The sequence below is a fragment of the Haliotis rufescens genome, unplaced genomic scaffold, assembly GCF_023055435.1.
Source record: "Haliotis rufescens isolate VD_foot unplaced genomic scaffold, xgHalRufe1.0.p SCAF_1, whole genome shotgun sequence".
Lineage (NCBI taxonomy): Eukaryota > Metazoa > Mollusca > Gastropoda > Lepetellida > Haliotidae > Haliotis > Haliotis rufescens.
In genome coordinates, this window is record NW_025963779.1 from 90255543 (window position 1) to 90281072 (window position 25530).

General features: G+C 41.9%; 2 protein-coding genes across 2 annotated transcripts; both read left to right on the forward strand.

The window, feature by feature from the left end:
* The first annotated feature begins 4375 nt into the window (after positions 1 to 4375).
* On the forward strand, positions 4376 to 6740 carry LOC125372213 (mucin-13-like). Its single transcript, XM_048381428.1, has 2 exons — positions 4376 to 4491; positions 5852 to 6740. The coding sequence occupies exons 1-2, from the start codon at positions 4376 to 4378 to the stop codon at positions 6738 to 6740; spliced, it is 1005 nt and encodes a 334-aa protein (XP_048237385.1).
* Positions 6741 to 10817: 4077 nt separating this feature from the next.
* LOC124134255 (hydroxylysine kinase-like) lies at positions 10818 to 19664 on the forward strand. Its single transcript, XM_046498980.2, has 6 exons — positions 10818 to 11167; positions 11389 to 11528; positions 15569 to 15661; positions 16706 to 16790; positions 17755 to 18283; positions 19580 to 19664. Exons 1-5 carry the CDS (start codon positions 10852 to 10854, stop codon positions 18246 to 18248), a joined length of 1128 nt encoding a protein of 375 aa, XP_046354936.1. The 5' UTR covers positions 10818 to 10851; the 3' UTR covers positions 18249 to 18283; positions 19580 to 19664.
* Positions 19665 to 25530: the final 5866 nt, after the last annotated feature.

The window sequence follows — 25530 nt, forward strand, 5'->3', positions numbered from 1 at the left end:
TTGGTGTCTATGCTTGTGGTAAGAGGTGACTAACGGGATCGGGTGGTCAGGCTTGCTAACTTGGTTCATGCATCTCATCGTAATCCAATTGCGTGGATCGATGCTCATGTCAATTACTGGGTTGTCTGGTCCAGACTAGATTATATACAGACCGCTATCATATAGCTGGGTTATTGCTGAGTGAGGCGTTAAACAAAAAACAAACAAGTAACTTTGTGATACCAGCTATTCCTCCCCAACCTTTTGTAATGATCCCCGAGCCAGCGGGTGTACCTGTGATATGTGACAAGTGCACACAGTATATTAATAACAACTTCTTTAATTACTGTAAAGGCGAAGTTTCGGTATAGCTCCTTATACCGTTGTCAAGCAAGACATATCACCGTATTCCATTTGCGTGAATCGATTGTGTCTACTTTGTCATTCGTCAACTTTTAAGTAATGCCTATGAAACAATGTATCTGTGACATGACATTGTGATATCCCTGCTTTAGTTTGGCCACTAATTTTACATGATCACACCTTAGACACGTGTTCACATTTTTCTCACGCTGATATACATGTACTTCTTTCCTGCTTAAATGTGAATTATATTTATATTGTATTGATTTCACAGTATACATTATGTGATATATAATATTTGGGCTAGTTCAGAAGGTATTGAAGTTATGTGATTGTGATTGCGTGTGTTTTGCGTGTATTATTTGTGTTGGCAGTGACTGCTAAGTTTAGGTTAGGTTAGGTTAGGTTAGGTTAGGTTAGGTTAGGTTAGGTTAGGTTAGGTTAGGTTAGGTCAGGTTAGGTTAGGTTAGGTTAGGTAAGGTTAGGTTAGGTTAGGTTAGGTTAGGTTAGGTTTGGAATACATTCAGTAAATAGTACATAAAGATTATTGTACATATAATTGATTCTAATATTTCAGTTTAGTAAGCTGAACACTTTTCAGGCGGTAGGTTATTGAATAATTAAAACATATTAGGTTAACAGTAATCTTAGGCATTGGATTATTTGCCAGGATAAAACACGCAGATCATTTCCTATTTAGAAGCATACATTTGCAAGGACACAAAGTATGTCATCTTGGTCCACCAGTATTGTATCAATAAGGCTAACTGAGCAAATGTACTCTCACGGTCGACGGCATAAACGTCTCGCTGACAAGAGTTCAAAGCCAATCTACCTGGAAGAGTTGTCAGGTAGTTATGAAACATAAAAACGTACAAACAAAGTGTTCCCCCAGTATGGGAGTTTTCAACATATTACATGATAGGATTAATCACGTAAATGATTCTCAAAACTTGACGTGATAGAATCACGGAGTTTATATGGAGCTTGCCTTGACCAGAGCCGTGTCGGTGAGTATTGGATTTCTAAATAGAATATTAGTTTGTGTAATAGTTGTGTAATTACTTTTGATCACTTTTCAGTGCTTTCATGTCCATAGTCATTATTGTTGTATATGGTGACCAATCCTCATAGAAGAACAACGCGACAGTCTTTACACGCGAGCCAGAGAGATTTTGCATTCATGTGGTCCTTAGATTCAGGGGCACGGGATTCGCCGCGCCGCGATTCGCTTTGCAGAGTTGCATCCCTTGGGCACGCCAGAAACCAATGATTGTGGGTTCGAATCCCGGTTCGCCCCGATTATATTTCTAGGTTTGTCAGCACCATACCCGTGCTCGTGGGTTTCACCGAAGTGGTAAACGACCACTTCATCATTTCGGGCTGTCCTCCCACATTAAGCCGACACGCCGTGATATAACTGTAATACTGTTAAAAGCGGCGTTAAACCCAACTCACTCACGCACCCTTAGTTTCAGTGTTATGACTCAACCGAGGTGAATCTTGCAACACTGCGGTCCTTAGTTTCAGTCTATTTTCGCGATACCCATGGGGATCTTGCAACCCTGGGATCCCTTGTTTCAAACACGTGTTCTACCCCCCAATTCGCATATGTGTATACTGATAATCTTTGTCTTAATTTCGCGATCTGTATTAATTCCGCATCTAACACAGCATCCCTGCGGGACAGACAGAGAAAGGATGCAATCGAATTGTTTCCTGGGCAAGCCGTGAACACTTTTAGCACATATTTCATCAATACGTCTCTCAGTGAAGTCTAACGTAGATACCAGATACTTTTTCAATACATTTTACTGTATTTTCTATTCTATGTTCCACAGATTAGGAAATTCACTTTTTAGTCATGGAGTTCTTTTAGAATAGGTGTATAAAAAAAAAACAGCGTCTTCTTTCAACTTCTTTTTCAAATTTATCATCTCTTGTCTCAGGTCTTCTGACTTTCATCCTGTCGTTGTACAAGACAATTCTCAACATCGTCAACTCTGACGATACTTTCGATATTTCATCCTTAATGTATTTTGTCGACCTTTCCAAATTGGATTTGAATTAATGGATTAAAGATTTCCTCCTTATCTCGGTTATGTAGAACGTGTTTTTGATGGCACAGTGAAAACATTGTTTTTACTCACGTTAAATCCAAATACATTTTTGACAGCACATGACTAAGTTTTGCGAAAGAGGAAGATAATCACCACGGACTTGTTCAATGTTAAACTTTCATCTTTAACCATATACAGTATACGTGACATCCGCTAGCATCAGATATGCGAAAATAAGACAATGTTGTGGTTTGCAACTTTCGTTATCAGAGCGAACAAACCAACAACAGCGTCGGTGATCCATGCTCCATTAATGTCAAACCAGCCATGTCCTCACGTCGGGGCTTCTTATATTGAAATTTATCATACAGCTGTTCGCTAGTTTTCTGGTTCTTAGTCAAGAAAAACAGCAACTTGCACGCCTTGTGGCATTTAGTGATGTTCAAATAATACGTATTGTATTACACTCATGTGGTGTTATGGTACTGGTGACATGGTGATGTGGTTCTGTATTCTTGAGGTTGGGGTTTTAATCAGTATGTTAAACTGGTGCATTCATGTTCGATGTTATGGGACAGTGACTTGTGGCCTGTGTGAAATTGCTGTATTGACTTTGTGTAGGTGGGGTCAACCTTACTGCAAGTTGATTTACATACTAAACTTTAACATAGTTGACAAAGTTGTGCTTGACGAACATTAATCAACTTGCAGTGACTGCCAGTTTTCCCGAGCCTAGATTCCCTTTAAATGCGTGCCCAGCTTCATGTACGAGTAGGCCCAGATGCGCAACGTCTACCATGGCGTCTGAAAGACCTTCCACAGCAGGCTGAGCCCCAGATACGCAGCGTCTACCATGGCGTCTGAAAGACCTTCCACAGCAGGCAGAGGTCTAGATACGCAGCGTCTACCATGGCGTCTGAAAGACCTTCCACAGCAGGCAGAGGTCCAGATACGCAGCGTCTACCATAGCGTCTGAAAGACCTTCCACAGCAGGCTGAGCCCCAGATACGCAGCGTCTACCATGGCGTCTGAAAGACCTTCCACAGCAGGCTGAGCTCCAGATACGCAGCGTCTACCATGGCGTCTGAGAGACCTTCTACAGCAGGCAGAGCTCCAGTTGCGCAGCGTCTACCATGGCGTCTGAAAGACCTTCCACAGCAGGCTGAGCTCCAGATACGCAGCGTCTACCATGGCGTCTGAGAGACCTTCTACAGCAGGCAGAGCTCCAGTTGCGCAGCGTCTACCATGGCGTCTGAAAGACCTTCCACAGCAGGCGGAGGTCTAGATACGCAGCGTCTACCATGGCGTCTGAAAGACCTTCCACAGCAGGCTGAGCTCCAGATACGCAGCGTCTACCATGGCGTCTGAAAGACCTTCCACAGCAGGCAGAGGTCTAGATACGCAGCGTCTACCATGGCGTCTGAAAGACCTTCCACAGCAGGCAGAGATCTAGATACGCAGCGTCTACCATGGCGTCTGAAAGACCTTCCACAGCAGGCTGAGCTCCAGATACGCAGCGTCTACCATGGCGTCTGAAAGACTTTCCACAGCAGTCAGAGGTCCAGTTGCGCAGCGTCTACCACGGCGTCTGAAAGACCTTCCACAGCAGGCAGAGATCTAGATACGCAGCGTCTACCATGGCGTCTGAAAGACCTTCCACAGCAGGCAGAGGTCTAGATACGCAGCGTCTACCATGGCGTCTGAAAGACCTTCCACAGCAGGCAGAGGTCCAGATACGCAGCGTCTACCATAGCGTCTGAAAGACCTTCCACAGCAGGCAGATCTCCAGATGATCTGCGTCTACCATGGCGTCTGAAAGACCTTCCACAGCAGGCAGATCTCCAGATGCGCAGCGTCTACCATGGCGTCTGAAAGACCTTCTACAGCAGGCAGATCTCCAGATGCGCAGCGTCTACCATGGCGTCTGAAAGACCTTCTACAGCAGGCAGAGGTCCAGATACGCAGCGTCTACCATGGCGTCTGAAAGACCTTCCACAGCAGGCAGATCTCCAGATGATCTGCGTCTACCATGGCGTCTGAAAGACCTTCCACAGCAGGCAGATCTCCAGATGCGCAGCGTCTACCACTGGCAAATTTATCAAACCTCCCTTATTTATTGAGTACAAACTATAAAGTTCTAAATTGCCAGTCATGAAAAATAACATTAACACCGTCACAAAGCCAATATATAGCTACCACTCTGACTCATAATCATCTCCTCGTTGTCTCAAAATGGCGAGCGTGACAGCAAAGTGGAAGTGAGGAATGTCACTTGGTCTTGGTGCCGAAACAGAACACATGCGTTTTCTACTAGTGTTGAAGACGTTACACTTAGCCCACACGACCATCTAGAGCTGTTTAGAAGACGTTGCATATCAGTTCCAGAAACCCACTTGTCCAGAAACTCCGGGCTGAAGTCGGTCTCGGTCAAGGGTATTTAAACAAACCTGACATAGGAGGAAAAATGAAAAAATATTTTCAAAAAACTCAACATTTGTCCCACTGGCCGCAGTTTCTCCTTTGTTGGAAATTGTTAATCTCATTCATCACACATAATTCAAATATACGATATATAGATATGCGTGATATGAATTGGGGTGTGACGTGCATTTATACCTCATACAGCCCCGCGGTCGTCGACAACGATTTGATTGCATTTCATGAATATTCAAACGTGGAACCATGTGGATGCATGCATATTTTGACTGGGTGTTCCCATGACCCGGTGGCATGATGCTGACAGCTTGCTCTACCGCTAGGTCACATAATCCACCATCCATGTGTGTAACAAGGATTTTGTGAACATGAAATAGGGTGTCATAACAACACTTTCACAAAGACTCACTGTTGGGTCAGTAAGTCATTCAGAATACTTGTTCATCTGGCGATCGCTTGTCAGCCAGGTCATCTGTTCTCTGAACCTGTTGGACCACCCTTTCTGGCTTCTGTGTTTGGGGTCATCGACAAGAGAATTGTCACTCTAAGGGACAATGCCATTTAGAAACTAGTTAGTTTAGATAGTTTAGTTTGTATATACATTCTATACATGGATATTAAATGCGCTCACAGTCTACCCTGTGAGAAGCCACACAAGGAAGCTCAAGCGGAACGTGGGTACAGCATGACCAGGACTGCTGAGTCGTACAGTGGGGTAAGTGAGTCAATCCAAGGTTATTTGTTTCTGAGAATGTTTTATTACTGTGTGATGTACATGTTGTACAGGACACTTGTTTTGAGACTGCTGGCTGTTCATGCGTTGTCACCATGCTTCTCTCGGTATGAATACTCCAAAAGAGGATACTTGACAAGACCAGCTTAGGACGTGAAAACTTGCATCAAGGATAGTGATTATCACTGTCCTCGACGTCCTGTAACAGACTGGGTTTTATTTGTGTCCGTTAAATAGTTGAGTTGTAGTATTGTCGCAACATAGAATTCACGTTTATTAGTAAGAACCTGTCTATCAACGACCCCAACACATCTACACAAGTAACATCTGCATCGACACCTCGGAACACCTACAACCCCGGCACATCTACACTAGTGACATCTGCATCAACACCTCGGAACACCTACAATCCCGGCACATCTACACAAGTAACATCTGCATCGACACCTCGGAACACCTACAACCCCGGCACATCTACACTAGTGACATCTGCATCAACACCTCGGAACACCTACAATCCCGGCACATCTACACTAGTAACATCTGCATCAACACCTCGGAACACCTACAACCCCGGCACATCTACACAAGTAACATCTGCATCAACACCTCGGAACACCTACAACCCCGGCACATCTACACTAGTGACATCTGCATCAACACCTCGGAACACCTACAACCCCGGCACATCTACACAAGTAACATCTGCATCAACACCTCGGAACACCTACAACCCCGGCACATCTACACTAGTGACATCTGCATCAACACCTCGGAACACCTACAACCCCGGCACATCTACACAAGTATCATCTGCATCAACACCTCGGAACACCTACAACCCCGGCACATCTACACAAGTAACATCTGCATCGAAACCTCGAAACAGCTACAACCCCGGCACATCTACTCTAGTGACATCTGCATCGAAACCTCGAAACAGCTACAACCCCGGCACATCTACACAAGTAACATCTGCATCAACACCTCGGAACACCTACAACCCCGGCACATCTACACAAGTAACATCTGCATCAACACCTCGGAACACCTACAACCCCGGCACAGCTACACAAGTAACATCTGCATCAACACCTCGGAACAGCTACAGCCCCGGAACATTAACACTAGTAACATCTACATCGACACCTCGAAACAGCCACCGTTGAACACCGACACCGCGGAACACCCACTTGTCAGTATACAGTTCCTTGGAAGATTACACAAGTAGTAACTAATGCGCGAATATCTTAACAACATTTAACAACTGAACTAAACCAACTCAAACAAGTATTTCCACAGTATAACCGCTATCCTGAGCAACTGGTACAACAGACGATACAGAACATCACCAGGAAATCTCAGAAATCCCCACGTCAACAGTCTGCACCCTTTGAGATCAGTTAGCTACTTCTGGAACAGTTAGCTACAAAATCCAGAGACTCCTAAAGAAACAGGCCAACATTGATGTAGTTTTCAAGAGAAGTCATACCATTCAGAACACAATTAAAGTCACAGGATCCAGCCACAAGCTAGAGCCATCAGGAGCAGTGTACCACATTCCGTGCAATTGTGGACAAGCTTACATAGGAGAAACGGGAAGACACAGTTGGGAAATAAAAGGGTCAGAAATGAAACCCGAAGAAATTGTGGAACACAAGTGAGCGAGCCTGCACGTTTGCTGTTTCATTCATTCTCGGGCTTTGGTCTCAAGGGGTTGTTTGGACAATGAATATGCACGAATTTCACTAAATGTCCTATGCATACACGTGAGCAGAAAGGGAATTCCCTCGACTGCAGTAGTAATATAGGTAGTCCGCTTCGGTGGGCGTTGCTTAATGTTTTACATTCATTGGGAAATTAATGCAAAAACACGTGACCAATTCAGCTAATCATAATGCAGGAATTACAATGAACACAACGAAAATTTATTCAATTATTCCAGCTTGATAATATATCTAATAAAAAGGAAGTTGTTATTCATAATGTTGTACGTTGTCTCAGCTTTATTGTTATTTGCTTGATATTGATCTTTGATGCCGTTTGATGTGATGCAATACAGGTTGACGGTAGGACTGTTTACAGTTATATTATCTAGTACATAAAACTTCAAAGCCTTTGTCTCTCCAACATGCAGATATAATTTCTTCTGCTTGCTCTGTTAATGGCTGGGGATGTTCCTCCAATCCGGGCCAAGTTAAGATTAATGTTGTTCATCTCAACGTGTGCAGTTTAACAGATAAAGTTGACTTAATTAAAGCAGACTAAGGCTCATACGGTGTTATATGTCTGAGTGAATCATGGTAACATTAAGGTATTCTTGACAATGCTATTTCTATCCCAGGCTTCCATGTACATTTCAGGAATGATAGGGAAACTAGTGGCGGATCGGAGACATTGCCATTTATGTCTAGATATGGGTCAAAATCAGATGTAAAAACAGGCATTATTTAAAAGGTTCTTTCTACTGTGATGAGAAACCAAGACACACTGGCAATTAATTGAACAGTCTATTGACAACGCTACTGAAATGAATATAAGTACTATTATTGTAGGTGACTTTTATGTTGATATGAAAAGTGACAACAGACAAAATATAGATCAACTGATATCGACATATGGTTTGAAACATTTAATTAGTGAACCAACTAGGATAACGCTAAACTGAAGTACTCTTCTAGAACTATTATAGGTTTCCATGTACAGATATAGTGCAGAGTTCTGTCGTGCTAGATCCGTTTTGTAGTGACCATTGTTTAATTTTTGTTTACGAAAAAAAAAAGTTTACCTCATGTCTCTGCTAAAAAGGGAACATATATTAATATGAACGTGCGGATTATGAAGAACTTTATAACGACATATCAGACATTAACTGGAATTATATTATTAACGAGAATAATGATGTAGACAAAATAACACTAAAAATAACAGTATTACTGCAGAAAACGTGTAACCGAATAGTAGAACCATTCCGTAAACGTAATCGACAACATAAGATATCAAAGCATGTTTTAGACCATTCAGGAATAAAGTCATAGTATCAGTTCGGAAAGCAACGAAGTCTATTTTTCTAAAATTGATGACAAAATAGACAACCGAAGTAGTAAAACGGGGTGGCGTCTAGTGAAAAACTATTTAAAATGGAACAGTGGGGCTAAGACGTTTCCTACAATAAGTTATAACAGTAATATTAATGACGATAGCAAATCCTTTGCAGATGTAATGAATGAATTTTTCACCGCACGGTCACCGATAGCATTCCCTGACCAAGATCTCCCAAACATCGAATCAATCAACCCAGTACTAGTATATATAAGCGTCCTATATGTAATGTCCTCACATACGATGAAGTGATAGCTATCCTACTGTGGACTCAACAAAAGCTGTTGGACCTGATTGTATTGGTAAGAAGGTATTGAAATCTGTGCCTCACGAGTATGCCACTTAGTATGCTTTTCAATAAGTCTCTTATGCTTCATAGTTTCCTGGAATATACAAAGAAACCTTCGTCATTCCTATTCATAAGAAAAACAGAATTGATCTCAGTAATAATAGACCTGTCGCACTTACGAGCTGTATTTCAAAGGTTTTTAAAAAATGTGTTATCAAACACGTTCTGAATTATTTTAGTGATAACAACACACTTTCAAACTTCGTCTGGTTTAATGCCAGGTAAATTTTCTGTTTATCAGTTAACATACTTGAATGATGGTATCGCCAGTGCGCTAGATCATGGTAAAGAATTTAGAGCTGTAATCTGTGATGTAAGTAAAGCTTTTGATAAAGTATGGCATAAAGGAATGTGGTTAAACTTAAGGCGTAGTGTAACGGGAATGGTTAAAAATGGGTTAACAATTATATACAAACAGCGGAAACAGAAGGTAGTAATCCATGGCTCCCGATCTAATCTAAACCTTATACATGCAGGCATGCGTCAGAGATCAGTGTTAGGACCGCTGTTGTTTTTAGTATTATATATTAATGATGTCAGTGAGGGGATCGAAAGCAGTATGCTTTTTATGCCGATGATTCCTTTTTATATTTTATTGTAAGTGCTCCTAGATAGACTGCCACTGTTTTTAATAATGATCCAAAAATATTTCAAACTGGGCAGATACAGGGCAGGTTGAGATCAGATAGATCAGAGCCAAATATTAGAAAGACTTCACCTGGATGCTTTAAGAACAATTTGCGGGATTCCAAGGGACACTAGTATATGAGGAAACAAAGTTTAAATCTCTCGAGAAAAGACGAAATAATTTTTAAATGATGCTCTACTATATGAGTGTAATGGTGAAGAAGTTAACTCCTGATTATCCTTCTGATCTCGTTCCCCACGCCTTTCCAATAGAAATAATTACTCGCTAAGGAATACTTCCAACTTACAACGTATTAAATGCAGAACTGAAACCTATGCAAAATCATTTATTCCCACTACCACTAACTCATGAAACAATGTATCGTCAGATTTGATCAATGCAGGTTCCATGGGATCTTTTACACGAATTATTTATAATATTGATGATTATGCACAGTATTTTGACTTGGACTACGGATCGATAATATATCAAATCTATCACTCGCGACTGAGACTAGGATGTAGTGACTCAAATGCCAATAGTGCGCCAGACACATCTCCGAGTACCCTTCTTCTTCATGTGGTCCACTGCTCATTATTTCTTCATATGTCCAAAATATTGACAATTACCATTAGATCAAACTCATACTTCTATAACATAGACTATAACCTCAATTTTACACCTTATGGCAATTCCTTAGAAACCGCAAACGTTAACCAAACAATTTTGGCATCTGTTCATTATTATATTAAACAGATTAAAAATTTATCATTTAACATTTTGAATAGCTTATTACTCGCACCTGCCATCATATCCACTGGTACTATCTACAAGTTGTTGCTACCTTGACAGTATTTTCATTGTTGATTGTATGTAATATAAAATATATATGCTTAAACGAAAACAAACAAAAACAAAACAGAAAGGCTGTGACAAAAATCAAACAAACAAAAAATTCAATTGATAGTGTAACATCCGTTCCCACATCATCCACAAACAAACAAACAAACAAAAGGGAAGACAAAATGAACCGTTGTCGCTTCAGCACATTGCCTCTGACACAAACCCTGCCCTTATTTTACAGGACTACCACATTCGTACGACTGCTGCCGCTAGGGACTTTGCACTCATGCCTCCCGTGTTTCTATGTTACAGGTGTGAGGCTGATATAACACTGATTTTACCTGGATAAAGAAACACCATGGCGGATCCTCGACGTCCGTACGTGACCACTGACCAGGTGAAGGACATCATGGTGTCTGTGTATGACTGCCACCCAACAGGAATTACCGAACTGCCCTCGTTTATGGACAGAAACTTCCTCGTGGAGTCGTCAACCTTTGATCGGTGCGTCTTGAAAGTGACCAACCCAGATGAATCCACCTGCGACGCCAAGATAAAGGCTCTGGTAGATCTAACCTTGGTGCTCAAGAACAATGGCTTCGTCTGTCCACTTTATTTGCCCAATAAGCATGGCAATATGTTTACCAAGAGAGGATTTCCTGTACCCTTATTAGGTAAATATGACACAATATTTGTTCAGTCTCTGATTGGAGTATCCAAACAATATATTGGACAAACTGCCTTTCACAATATCAGACCAGGAAACGTTTTTGGTTTCGATTGCATTTTTCAAGCACTATTGGGCACAAAATATTGATTAATGTGTTTGGGATAGAGGGGGCGCAAAATATAAAATGGCTGGCCCATAATATGTTTACTTATTTTCTATCTTTAGATAGCCCCAAAGAAGACTGTTGTGTTCGTCTCCTCACCTACCTACCCGGAGAACCACTAGATAGTTGTCTCCACTTGCATCATAAGGAGACCTACTTTCTGCTCGGGGTGCTGTTAGCGGAACTGCATGACGTATTCGAGGTAGAGATAGCGTGTTCGTATCACCACCACATAGGGTGCTGTTAGTGGAATTCATGACGTATTCCAGGTAGAGATAGTGTGCTAGTATCAGCACCAAATGGGGTGCTGTTAGTGGAATGTATGACGTATTCCAGGAAGAGATAGCGTGCCAGTATCAGTACCACATAGGGTGCTGTTAATGGAATGCATGACGTATTCCAAGTAGAGAAAGCTTGCCAGTATCAGCGCCACATAGGGTGCTGTAAGCGGAACTGCATGACGTATTCCCGGTAGAGATAGCGTGCCAGTATCAGCACCACATAGGGTGCTGTTAGTGGAACTGCATGACGTATTCCAGGTAGAGATAGCGTGCCAGTATCAGCACCACATTGGGTGCTGTTAACGGAACTGCATGACGTATTCCAGTTAGAGATAGCGTGCTAGTATCAGCATCACATTGGGTGCTGTTAGCGGAACTGCATGACGTATTCCCGGTAGAGATAGCGTGCCAGTATCAGCATCACATTGGGTGCTGTTAACGGAACTGCATGACGTATTCCAGGTAGAGATAGCGTGCTAGTATCAGCACCACATAGGGTGCTGTTAATGGAATGCATGGCGTATTCCAGGTAGAGAAAGCGTACCAGTATCAGCGCAACATAGGGTGCTGTTAGTGGAATGCATGACGTATTCCAGGTAGAGATAGCGTGCTAGTATCAGCATCACATTGGGTGCTGTTAGTGGAATGCATGACGTATTCCCGGTAGAGATAGCGTGCTAGTATCAGCACCACATTGGGTGCTGTTAGCGGAACTGCATGACGTATTCCAGGTAGAGATAGCGTACAAGTATCAGTACCACATAGGGTGCTATTAGCGGAACTGCATGACGTATTCCAGGTAGAGATAGCGTGCTAGTATCAGCACCACATTGGGTGCTGTTAGCGGAACTGCATGACGTATTCCAGGTAGAGATAGCGTGCTAGTATCAGCACAACATTGGGTGCTGTTAGCGGAATTGCATGACGTATTCGAGGTAGAGATAGCGTGCTAGTATCAGTACCAAATAGGGTGCTGTTAGCGGAACTGCATGACGTATTCCAGGTAGAGATAGCGTGCTAGTATCAGCACCAAAATTAGGTGCTGTTAGCGGAACTGCATGACGTATTCGAGGTAGAGATAGCGTGCTCGTATCAGCACCACATGGGGTGCTGTTAGTGGAACTGCATGACGTATTCCAGGTAGAGAAAGCGAACCATTATCAGCGCAACATAGGGTGCTGTTAGCGGAACTGCATGACGTATTCCAGGTAGAGATAGCGTGCTAGTATCAGCACCACATGGGGTGCTGTTAGCGGAACTGCATGACGTATTCGAGGTAGAGATAGCGTGCTAGTATCAGCACCAAAATTAGGTGCTGTTAGCGGAACTGCATGACGTATTCGAGGTAGAGATAGCGTGCTCGTATCAGCACCACATGGGGTGCTGTTAGTGAAAGGCATGACGTATTCCAGGTAGAGATAGCGTGCTAGTATCAGCACCACATTGGGTGCTGTTAGCGGAACTGCATGACGTATTCCCGGTAGAGATAGCGTACAAGTATCAGCACCATATTGGGTGATGTTAGCGGAACTGCATGACGTATTCCAGGTAGAGATAGCGTGCTAGTATCAGCACCACATAGGGTGCTGTTAATGGAATGCATGGCGTATTCCAGGTAGAGAAAGCGTACCAGTATCAGCGCAACATAGGGTGCTGTTAGTGGAATGCATGACGTATTCCAGGTAGAGATAGCGTGCTAGTATCAGCATCACATTGGGTGCTGTTAGTGGAATGCATGACGTATTCCCGGTAGAGATAGCGTGCTAGTATCAGCACCACATTGGGTGCTGTTAGCGGAACTGCATGACGTATTCCAGGTAGAGATAGCGTACAAGTATCAGTACCACATAGGGTGCTATTAGCGGAACTGCATGACGTATTCCAGGTAGAGATAGCGTGCTAGTATCAGCACCACATTGGGTGCTGTTAGCGGAACTGCATGACGTATTCCAGGTAGAGATAGCGTGCTAGCATCAGCACCACATTGGGTGCTGTTAGCGGAATTGCATGACGTATTCGAGGTAGAGATAGCGTGCTAGTATCAGTACCAAATAGGGTGCTGTTAGCGGAACTGCATGACGTATTCCCGGTAGAGATAGCGTACAAGTATCAGCACCATATTGGGTGATGTTAGCGGAACTGCATGACGTATTCCAGGTAGAGATAGCGTGCTAGTATCAGCACCACATAGGGTGCTGTTAATGGAATGCATGGCGTATTCCAGGTAGAGAAAGCGTACCAGTATCAGCGCAACATAGGGTGCTGTTAGTGGAATGCATGACGTATTCCAGGTAGAGATAGCGTGCTAGTATCAGCATCACATTGGGTGCTGTTAGTGGAATGCATGACGTATTCCCGGTAGAGATAGCGTGCTAGTATCAGCACCACATTGGGTGCTGTTAGCGGAACTGCATGACGTATTCCAGGTAGAGATAGCGTACAAGTATCAGTACCACATAGGGTGCTATTAGCGGAACTGCATGACGTATTCCAGGTAGAGATAGCGTGCTAGTATCAGCACCACATTGGGTGCTGTTAGCGGAACTGCATGACGTATTCCAGGTAGAGATAGCGTGCTAGTATCAGTACCAAATAGGGTGCTGTTAGCGGAACTGCATGACGTATTCCAGGTAGAGATAGCGTGCTAGTATCAGCACCAAAATTAGGTGCTGTTAGCGGAACTGCATGACGTATTCGAGGTAGAGATAGCGTGCTCGTATCAGCACCACATGGGGTGCTGTTAGTGGAACTGCATGACGTATTCCAGGTAGAGAAAGCGAACCATTATCAGCGCAACATAGGGTGCTGTTAGCGGAACTGCATGACGTATTCCAGGTAGAGATAGCGTGCTAGTATCAGCACCACATGGGGTGCTGTTAGCGGAACTGCATGACGTATTCGAGGTAGAGATAGCGTGCTAGTATCAGCACCAAAATTAGGTACTGTTAGCGGAACTGCATGACGTATTCGAGGTAGAGATAGCGTGCTCGTATCAGCACCACATGGGGTGCTGTTAGTGAAAGGCATGACGTATTCCAGGTAGAGATAGCGTGCTAGTATCAGCACCACATTGGGTGCTGTTAGCGGAACTGCATGACGTATTCCCGGTAGAGATAGCGTACAAGTATCAGCACCATATTGGGTGATGTTAGCGGAACTGCATGACGTATTCCAGGTAGAGATAGCGTGCTAGTATCAGCACCAAAATTAGGTGCTGTTAGCGGAACTGCATGACGTATTCGAGGTAGAGATAGCGTGCTCGTATCAGCACCACATGGGGTGCTGTTAGTGAAAGGCATGACGTATTCCAGGTAGAGATAGCGTGCTAGTATCAGCACCACATTGGGTGCTGTTAGCGGAACTGCATGACGTATTCCCGGTAGAGATAGCGTACAAGTATCAGCACCATATTGGGTGATGTTAGCGGAACTGCATGACGTATTCCCGGTAGAGATAGCGTGCCAGTATCAGTACCACATAGGGTGCTATTAGCGGAACTGCATGACGTATTCCCGGTAGAGATAGCGTGCTAGTATCAGCACCACATAGGGTGCTATTAGCGGAACTGCATGACATATTCCAGGTAGAGATATCCTGCTAGTATCAGCTCCACATAGGGTGCTGTTAGTGGAATGCATGACGTTTTCCAGGTAGAGATAGCGTGCCAGTATCAGCACCACATAGGGTGCTGCTAATGGAACTGCATGACTGGTGTGGTAAGCGAACGTCCATGACGTACCAGTGTAATTAGCGAGCGTCCATGACGTACTGGTGTGATTAGCGAACGTCCATGCCGATGTAGTGAAAACAAAATCAGCTAAGCTTCCCATTTTGTGTGCCACTGTTAGAGAGGTCTCCTTATGTCACTGCACGTCCACCACATATGATTACCTAATGATGGTATTTAAAGTAAATAGTTGATAATATATGTGTGTATCGGGCTTTTGTCTCTCATGTCTAGGATTTCCCAACGGATTGTCTGCAGGTAGAGAAAGACAACAGATGGATTGCAGAAAATGCCGGGTTAATGAAGAACTACCTGCCTTCAACTCAGGTAGGAACATTTCAATGCAGTCTTCTCCACCGTCCACGTGCATATATACCTGCAACGTTTAACTTAACTTTGCACAAACCCAAAATAATCAACCAAAGTCAACACAATAATATAACACACAGGTAACGCCATATTCGCCATTTGATGAACAGCTTCGCCATCATTCCTTATAATATTGATGTGTAAATATAAAAATCGCTTACCCAAAATACATTAGTTTCCTTGTCGGCCATGTTATTTGCCGCGATGATGGTCGAAGTTTTGTAACTGTTCGCATTATCTCGTGAAAAAAATGTGAAATGATGTTTCAGAAGGGTTAACGCCATTTCCGCGGTCATTCCAACATCTATTTAGGCTTTTCGGTCATATTAACTGATTATAAGTGGGTGTAAGGGGCAAAACGGCTGTGAAAATTATATAAATGGACCACTTAACATCAGTGATGACTAGACAAACAGGTAAGCAGGTCTTTTAGCACCCGCCATTCACACCATGTTAGCCACTATGATGTCTTGAATAGCCTGGGGTACGTGGTGGCCCTCTGTACGGATGACATGTCACCAATCAGGCGAAATAAGCACCCTTTGTCGCAGCGATTAGCCTGGGTGAATGGGTGACCGAATTCGGCGGTTTGACTCCTGCAAGTTTCTAACCAAGGGTTTCGGTCCTGCTCCTGATGTAAGATGGATATACACTCCCTGCCCATACTGAAACACATGATACTGGGGTGTCTCCATATGCATGCCCAAGTAACTGTTCGTAATACGCCTCTGTGATATGGGTACCCGGTAGAATAAGATGGTAACTGTAAACTTATGATGTGGAGCCATGAGTATTCACTGGATAAATAGAATCTGGCGCATTATTAATATATTTTATTTATTCAGAGCATCAAGCATGTCATTTAATTATTCTTTAGTAACATTTACGGGAAGAGATTACTTTCAACACAAATGCCAGCACACCCACCAACCCCTAACCCAACCCCAACCCCAACAGAACATCAAATGGTCGACCCCTCAGGAACTGTTGTATTTCTTGTAGGAAGACGATATAAAGGACATTGTGAGCAGCGTTGTTCGGGAGTTTGAAAGCAAAATGTCGGTAAAACAAGGCTTCTTGCAAAAAGGTAAGACGTTTTACTATCAAGTTGTGTCACTACGCTGAACCACATACATTGAACGAATTATGAAATCCAGGATGTAATTAAAATCATGTTATGTAATTAGTCCCGAATGTGCATTTGACCTACATTCGCGTTTTGATGAATGAATTGAAATCAAGGCCAATGTTACCCTGGTAACATGTAGTCACAAGAATATTGACAAACAATTGTGTTCATGTACACAATGTATCACATCAACTGTCAAAAACATTGACAAGTTGGGGACAAGTGATGCTTGAACAAATATTTGTTCAAGCATCCCGCAATGTATGTGGTTCAGCGTAGTGACACAACTTTGTTTATTCATGAGTGACATGAATTGGGTGAGGAATTATACTGATAATATATTTACAGCTACATTGAAATTTTACATATACAGAACCGATTACCTTCTTCATAAAACGACTCACGTGAATATATTATAGGAATTTAGTTACTAGACTTATGCTATTGACAATGTAACTTATGAGTGAGTGCGTTTGGTGCTATATGCCGCTTTGATCAGAATTTCAGTTAATAGTATATCATTTTGTTTGTTTGTTTGTTGTTTAACGCCGCACTCAGCAATATTCCAGCTATATGATGGCGGTCTGTCAATAATCGAGTCTGGACCAGACATTCCAGTGATTGACATCATGAGCATCGATCCACGCAATTGGGATACGATGACATGCATCAACCAAGTCAGCGAGCCTGACCACCCGATCCCGTTCGTCGCCTTTTACGACAAGCACATTCGCCATTTACGGCAAAACTGGGTTGCTGAAGACCTATTCTAACCCGGATCTTCACAGGTCTTCTGGTATATCAAGGTGAGTCCGAAGTGATGCAGGTCTTATACTTTACTACTTTCGTACCCACGAGTACGGCGTCTAAGGCACTGACAAACCCAAACACATAATTAGTGACAACTGTCTTCTCTATTCAGGAGTAGTTCATGGCGATTTCAACATGGGCAACATAATCGTAAAGCCTGAGCTGTGTGGATCCGAAATGTCATTGGCTGATTGCAGAGGTGGAAAGCAGGTACTTGGAATAATAGATTTCAACGAGGTCTGTTACACATACCGAGTAGCAGAGGTCGGGCAGCTAATATACGGCGCGATGCAAAAATCCCAGGCTGGCCAACAGGAAGTACTTCGTATAGGTGGTCACGTGATTTCCGGTTACCTATCCATCCGGGCGCTCAGTTCAAGTGACCTTGACATGTTGTATGACTTTATGCTGGTATACTGCTGTCAGATTGCTGTTCTGGGAGAGCATTCCGTCCTTCAACAGAAGGATGGGAACACGTACATCCAAGGTCTGGTGGATGGAAGTAAAAGATGGCTGAGGATCCTGAAGTCTGTGAGACGAGAGTCGGTGTGTGACGTCTGGAATGAGGTCCTGGGAGATCACGGAGTGAACGGACACCGATGTTGAACTCATCACAGTTTGAAACAATATGTACAGAAGGGGTGAGTGAGTTGGGTTTAACGCCGCTTTTAACAGTATTCCAGTTATATGTAGGAGGAAAGCCCGAAGTGATGCAGGTTTCAGACGTTGACCACTTCGGTGAAACCCACGAGCACGGGTATGGTGCTGACAAACCGAGGAACATGATCGGGGCGAACCGGGATTCGAACCCACAATCATAGGTTTCTGGCGTGCCAAAGGGACGCAACTCTGCACAGCGTATCGTGGTGCCTTAGACGACTGGGCCACCCGTGCCCCCTGTACAGAAGGAATACACGTAGATAGGGGGACACTTATAACCAAGAGACTGTGATGACCGTGGTTGTTAGGTTTGTTTGACACCTTTGGACAATAATATTTCTGTTAACACTCTATATGTGATTCCAATGGTGTGTTAAGCCAATCTAGCAATGGCACTGAGGAGGATGTGTGCCCCATAGTAGAAGAACTTGTTACATGTGGTATAGGATCCAATTTGACTGGGAAACACACGAATAGGCGCAATATCGAGATTGCATCGACCTGCTCAAATCCATGGCATGCTCATAATATTTGCTGCCTTCGCATTTTAGCGAGGCATTGTCGTTGCTCTTCTGTGATAGTATTCAGGGGGAAATTTTCAGTACATGCAATTAATAATTGATCATGAGCAAATAGCGATTTATATGATTCAATGACTATTTTTCCATTGTCTCCTTTTGTGTGACACATCGTCATAGACCAGTAGAGTTGATACAATGGCGGTCTTTCCCGCTGTTTTGGTTTCCAAATTACAGTTTCGACACTTATCAGTTGATGGATATTCACCGTTTCAGATGACTTGTCTGGAAATGGTCTGGTACTTGTTTGTGGACAATATATAACACTTCATATCATTGATATAAGGTGATCAAAATGATAAATACATGGTTAAGAAATATTATCAGACTGAGAACTTTTAGGCCTGTTCACGTCCTGTCCAACATCGTTCTTTTAACAGTTTTCTCTTCTGTCCCGAAGTAAATCGTAGGTGTGGGTTTTTTTCATATCAACTATTGACATTGTCACTATATTCACATTAGGAATGATATGACATCATCTTTATAAACTTTGCAGCATACGAAAGGAGAGGTGTATGGGTCCATAAAGTTTACATCTAGCCGTGCAAAGTAAAGGGCGGATTCAGCATTTCTAAAAGGGAGGGGTCCAAAATATCAAAATCTTCACTCAATTTTACATACATGTGGTTTTCAAATCCGGCATATCGTTCACATATAAATATAAGCATCACATGGTATACATCTGCAATATATTTACAGTTTTTGGACGAACAGAAATCGCAGAATGGTTCATTACTGGAAGTGTAACTGTGTCGCCCAAGTTCCACATCTAAACGGAAATTATTGGATTTAAACTTTATATATATATATATATATTTACGATATATATATTTACGATATATATATATAATTTATATATATATATATATATATATATATATATATAATCAATTTAATGTGAATGTAGATTTGAGATTGAGAATTTGTAGATTTGAACTGAACATTGTAATTAATCCTAAATAAAAACTGGAGCTGAAAGAGATTATCTGATAGTCTTTGTTGTTTTGTTTGTTTGCTGTTTAATGCCGCACTCAGCAATATTCCAGCTATATGACGGCGGTCTGTAAATAATCGAGTCTGGACCAGACAATCCAGTGATTGTCATCATGAGCATCTATCTACGCGATTGGGATACGATGACATGCATCATCAACCATGTCAGTGGGCCTGACCATCCGCTTGAATGCATGCATTGTAGGTACCTACTCTCCCAGTAGCATTAGCACACCACAAACATCTAAGTGTCACACACAAATGGATAATCGCCGTCATATAGCTGGAATATTGCTGAGTGCGGCGTTAAACAACAAACATACAAACACAAATGTATATAACAGTGTGTGAAAGGATGTATCGATAAGTCGGCGACGCCGGATGAGCAAGAGCCATTGGTATGATAAAGGGTGGACCATTCCAAAGCTACTTGTCGCGGCTTGTGTCATGATCAGTGAATGTCCGAGATGCTCAACCCGCCAACAAGACCGACGACTAATTGTCCTCCATGGCCGCAACACAACTCCAGCAACAACAGCAACGACAAACAGGGATGTACGTCTTCACGGACATTTCGTAACAGACTGCATGCGGCCTTTTTGTGAATAAGGTGGCCATATGTGACACTTAAAGTATGAAAGCTCTCGAACACAAAATAATTGGAAATATGAAATACATGTGGGGGTTAATAGGGTTTACACGGTGCGAATATTTGAAATAAACATCTAAACCATTAGTATATTAGTTCAAGTTTCGCAACAACAAAACGTTATTATTAATAAGATCACAAGAATTAGAAAGTTGAACCTTTGTGTGCATGACATCAGCTGAAAGAATATTCAAGGCATCGTAAAAGTTATGCATCTGTTCAACAACATTTGCTAACAAATGAACATAAATGTGTGTCTCTAAAATAAGGTTGAAGTGTCATGTGAACAAATAGAGAATCTCACCCGAGTGTCTTTTGATATCAAATATATCAACACAATTTGATAAAAGTGGAAAAATTCCGAGGGTGAGATCTTATTTATCATCCTTCCAACTTTTTTAATTTGTAGACAGTAATTAGCAGTGTCTTCAGTGTAAGAAGTACTGTTAACAGCTTCAGTAGCAGATCCATTAGTGATGTCATTTGATTGTGACGTCATGGTAACCAGTGACGTCACAATGGTCTGCAAAGCATTGTGATGTAATTTCATTGCAGCGATATCTACAGTGTAGATATCGCTTGATCTAATCCAAGCGATATCTCCTGTCGGAGCCAGTTTTGGATGATAAAATAAATACGTTACTTTCTAATTCACTCTGACAAGTACTATTAACAAACGTCATGATCTTCGTCCGTCTGTTCATTTCGCCGCGCCAGAAGGACGGGCTTCGTATAACCCTACGTCATCGTTCAGTCGACTCTACTTTCTGCAGAGATGTCTTATGACTATGGAAAGGGTTTTGTCGCTTTTCATTATTCAGTAAGGTACCAGTCCAAAAGTTTTATGACGGATACAAAAATATTCTGTGATTTGTCATTAAATACACCCGGTCTTTCCACAAAGTAGGGTTTTATTGCCAGCAACAGTGGTAAGTCCATCTAGTGCAGTGCGTAACATAGAATGGCAGATTTGACCAGTGAAAAACCTACAAATGATTTTCAACACATTATCAATTCACTTCAATCGATAAACGTTCTGAAAAAACAGGAGAATGCGTGACGAATGCGTGACGAAAGGGGCCACTCAACATCGGAATTCAACATTTTCTCACCATATCTTAATTGGTCTCTAATCACGTCATTTAGGGGAATCGATCAACGCTTTGTAAAAACTCGCAATATACATGTATATGATAAAATAATATAGGCTATCCCATCGCTGCAAATTATGTTAGTGTTTGGCCTCGTCGCTGGAGACTATTTAAATAAACAAACGTCAAATTAGGGTTGAAGCGATGTACATTTCACGCAGGTGTCCGCCAGGATTGCCACGTGATGTCAAGGTCATGAGTTAAACCAATCAGGACACGGGGTTTTAAATGCGCATAAATTCGTCCCCTGGAATGGAAGCAGACGTGTCATGTGAAATCTTCTGCGACAAACCGGTGAATATTCCTTTAAACCGAGATGAACACGAGGTAAGACCTGTTATTGGTGTTTATAATTGCGGGCAACAATGAACATTTTTTTTGGTTTGTGATGTGCATTATGAAAACTAATCACGAAGAAACATATTTAAAGAGACATTACGTTTAAGAGGTAATCAGGCATATTGGTGTAAACGAAAACACTGTTGCCAACTCATGTTGCAATGTTTTCAACACACACAAATAGCTTATTTACGCAGTTACTTATTTCACCTACGTAAGAAAAGGTTTTCGGAACAGGAGGGGTTCAGTGTATGTATGTATGTATGTATGTATGTTAGTTAACGCCGCACTCAGCAATATTCCAGCTATATGACGACCGTCTGTAAATAATCGAGTCTGAACCCGATCATCGAACCACGCAATTGGGATACGATGACATTCATCAACCAAGTCAGCGAGCCTGACCACCCGATCCCGCGAGTCGCCTTACAACAAGCAAAGTCGCCATTTACGGCAAGAATGGGTTGCTGAAGACCTATTCTTACCCGATCTTCACGGGTCAGCACTCAACAGCTATTTGAATACGGTTTATTTTCAGACCGTAGTATTGCGGGAATATTGCTTTAGAGCGATGTTAACTAACAAACATAAAAAAAGGGCTGGGAATATCGATGACTTTGTCTTAGGGTTGCTTTCATTTTTTATTTGACATTTAATCATAACACCTCAAACAGAATCGTCTTGCAATGTTTTACTTAGCTCAACCTCTACCCTATGGTAACGAAAACAAAATATGTTGCTTAAAATGTCTGTCTGTATGTCTGTCTGTCTCTACCTCCCTGTCTCTTAGTACAAACATGCAGTGTCTTACGAATACTGACTGAAAAAAGGAAAAGAAAGAAATCACGTTTCTTATATATTCTTTTATTTTGAAATAGAATTCATATTTTAGAAAATCCAAATTTATTACTCAACAATATCTATATTTCAGGCACAACTCTCTATACATATCACATCATAGGTCATTGCTGAACATGAACATATGAACTAGACTACTGACAAAGTTACTAACCCGTGTTGTTGCATGTAGGCACTTATCACCAAGGTCACAAACTGATGGAAGCATTTGTAAAATCCCTTATTCCACAAACGAAGTCATGACGTTAGACTGCACCCTTTCTTATTTACATATCACCCGAGGTGAAGCAGCTATCAAAGTCAATTTATTATCACTTTCCAATTTAAACATAGCTTTAAAATTTAACTCATCATAACTCGACTGACTGGTAAAAATGTTGTCATACATCCGACTGTGACATCAGTAAGCATTACAAAAACGAGAGTTGTTGACAAGACAAGATTCTACCTGCTACCATATTGATCTCATTGACAAGCCTTTTGTTCTACTGCTGGCAAGGTCTGTATGTGAATGAAACACTTCTATGTGTACAAGTGTTCTCGTAACCCAGTAATGCCAGTATACATTGTGTAACAATCCAGCCATTAAATATCCATATTCTGACTAAAGGTATTCTCATTAAAGGTGCAAGATCAGATTTCAAGGTTTTGTGGTCGGTGTTTGTTTGCTGGTTGGCACTGCATACAGTAATATTCCAGCTGTATGTTGCCAGCCTGTCAAAACGCCAGGACAGGCCAGACAAACCAGTGACTGATACCATGAGCAACGTCCCACATTGTTACACTACAATGACAGGAAGTCATCAAATCGCCAGGCTTGACAATCCGACCAGTGTATGTAAAGCATTAGATTGTGGTAGGGGTTGGGACTTTTCTAAATCAGAATCCTGTGGGGGTTTGTTTTACCTCTTTCAACAGTTGTTCAGTTACCTTTTGAGTGTCAGCTTAATGTGGAAGGACAACCTGAGGTGAGGTGAAATGGGGTTTAATGTAGCGTCCAAGATTATTGCACTTATATAGCGACGTGCATGTACATGTGTGTGTTTGTGTGGCTGCTTGTACTAGTCTGGACTGATGCCGATTTATAGTGCTAGCTCACTGAGATACCATGCCGCAGTTTAACCTGAATACCCCAGGGCAATCAGTAACCCTTGGTGGGTTTACCATGAAGCCAAACATACTTTCAGAGAATTTTGTTTTTAGTCAATGTGAAGATGCCATATTTTGGATATGTAGAATAGCATAGGACACAAGAAACAATTGCAAATCTGACCATGCACCTCTAAGAATCTAAAGTATATTTAAAATACATTAGCTGGTATACAGTGATATAGGATTATCATTATTATCTACTCATAAGAATATACATGTCAAGACTTCAGATATCAATAGTGTCATGTTCTCCAACTGGTCAGAGCTAGAGAAATAACACTACACATTTACCTTCATTATAGGCTTATACTTGTAGAAATGCATTCATAAGAAATTGCAACAGTGCTATTCCTTAAGTCCAAGATAAGAGGATATTTATTTTATAGATATAAAATTGCCAATACCAACAATTAAGACATCTGAAAACAAAATAAAATTCATTGATCATCTCAAACAAAATCATAAATATATATTCTTGACAACAGAAAACCAATTCACATGATGTTTCATAATACTGAAGTATAGCACTTATATGAAGTATGTATATAGACACACTCCTGCTGCTGCTTGCTACACCTGGTGCATAGGCCTTTAAGGTCAAAGACAGGCCTGACAGATTAAGTATACATAGGACTGACAGGTACATACATTGTCCCAAAGTTACCTGTAAGCCAATCTGCGCTGGCCTCGCATTCCCCATAATCAGCACTACACCTAGTTCACATGGCTGAATCCTGCTCATAGGGTTCTCATTACCACAAGATCAAAATCAAAAGCTATAATGAACATGAGAGTAAGGTTCCATTTAAATATGGACATTTATTCTGTGGACCTCAGTAAACTGGGCCTGTTAGTTCATGCAGGAGGTGTTGGTTCATGCAGGTGGAGGCAAAATAATGCCGTTCAAATCTGTTCCATATTCAGTAACAGTTGCACATGAGAAAGAACCTTATAAACGTGTAAAAAGACATGGAGACACTTCCTCATCTCAAAATCTGTTTTGGGTAATAAATATTATAGCAACTGCTCTGCTGATATTAATTTAGGCAAGAGCTCTTTTACTTCACAAGCAAACTTCAAGTGACCTCTATATGTTTCTATGTGATACAGACGACCAATGAATGCTCTTTTCAGTATGGTCCAATCACAGCCTACAGGAAACAGGACACCGCCTGTTAGGAGATAGTAACCAAGTCCAGGCCATGAGCTACCACAATAAATGTCAACAAACGTTTGCATATAATTGGGTAGGGTAACCTTTTGATGTCTTAGTTTATTGCTTACTGACTCTCCAAACCAAATTTGTTAACATGGTGGATATCATGATACAAGAGTGAAGATATCATGATTCAAATGCCACAATATGATATACACCCCGATTCAACTTTCATGACATGATATTGTGTTCCAATAATGGAGAGCCAAGTTGGCACAGGCCTCCCAATTCATCAGTTTAATATCAACAGTTTACACATAAAGGCCACTGAAACAAGTGTATCTCTTCAAAT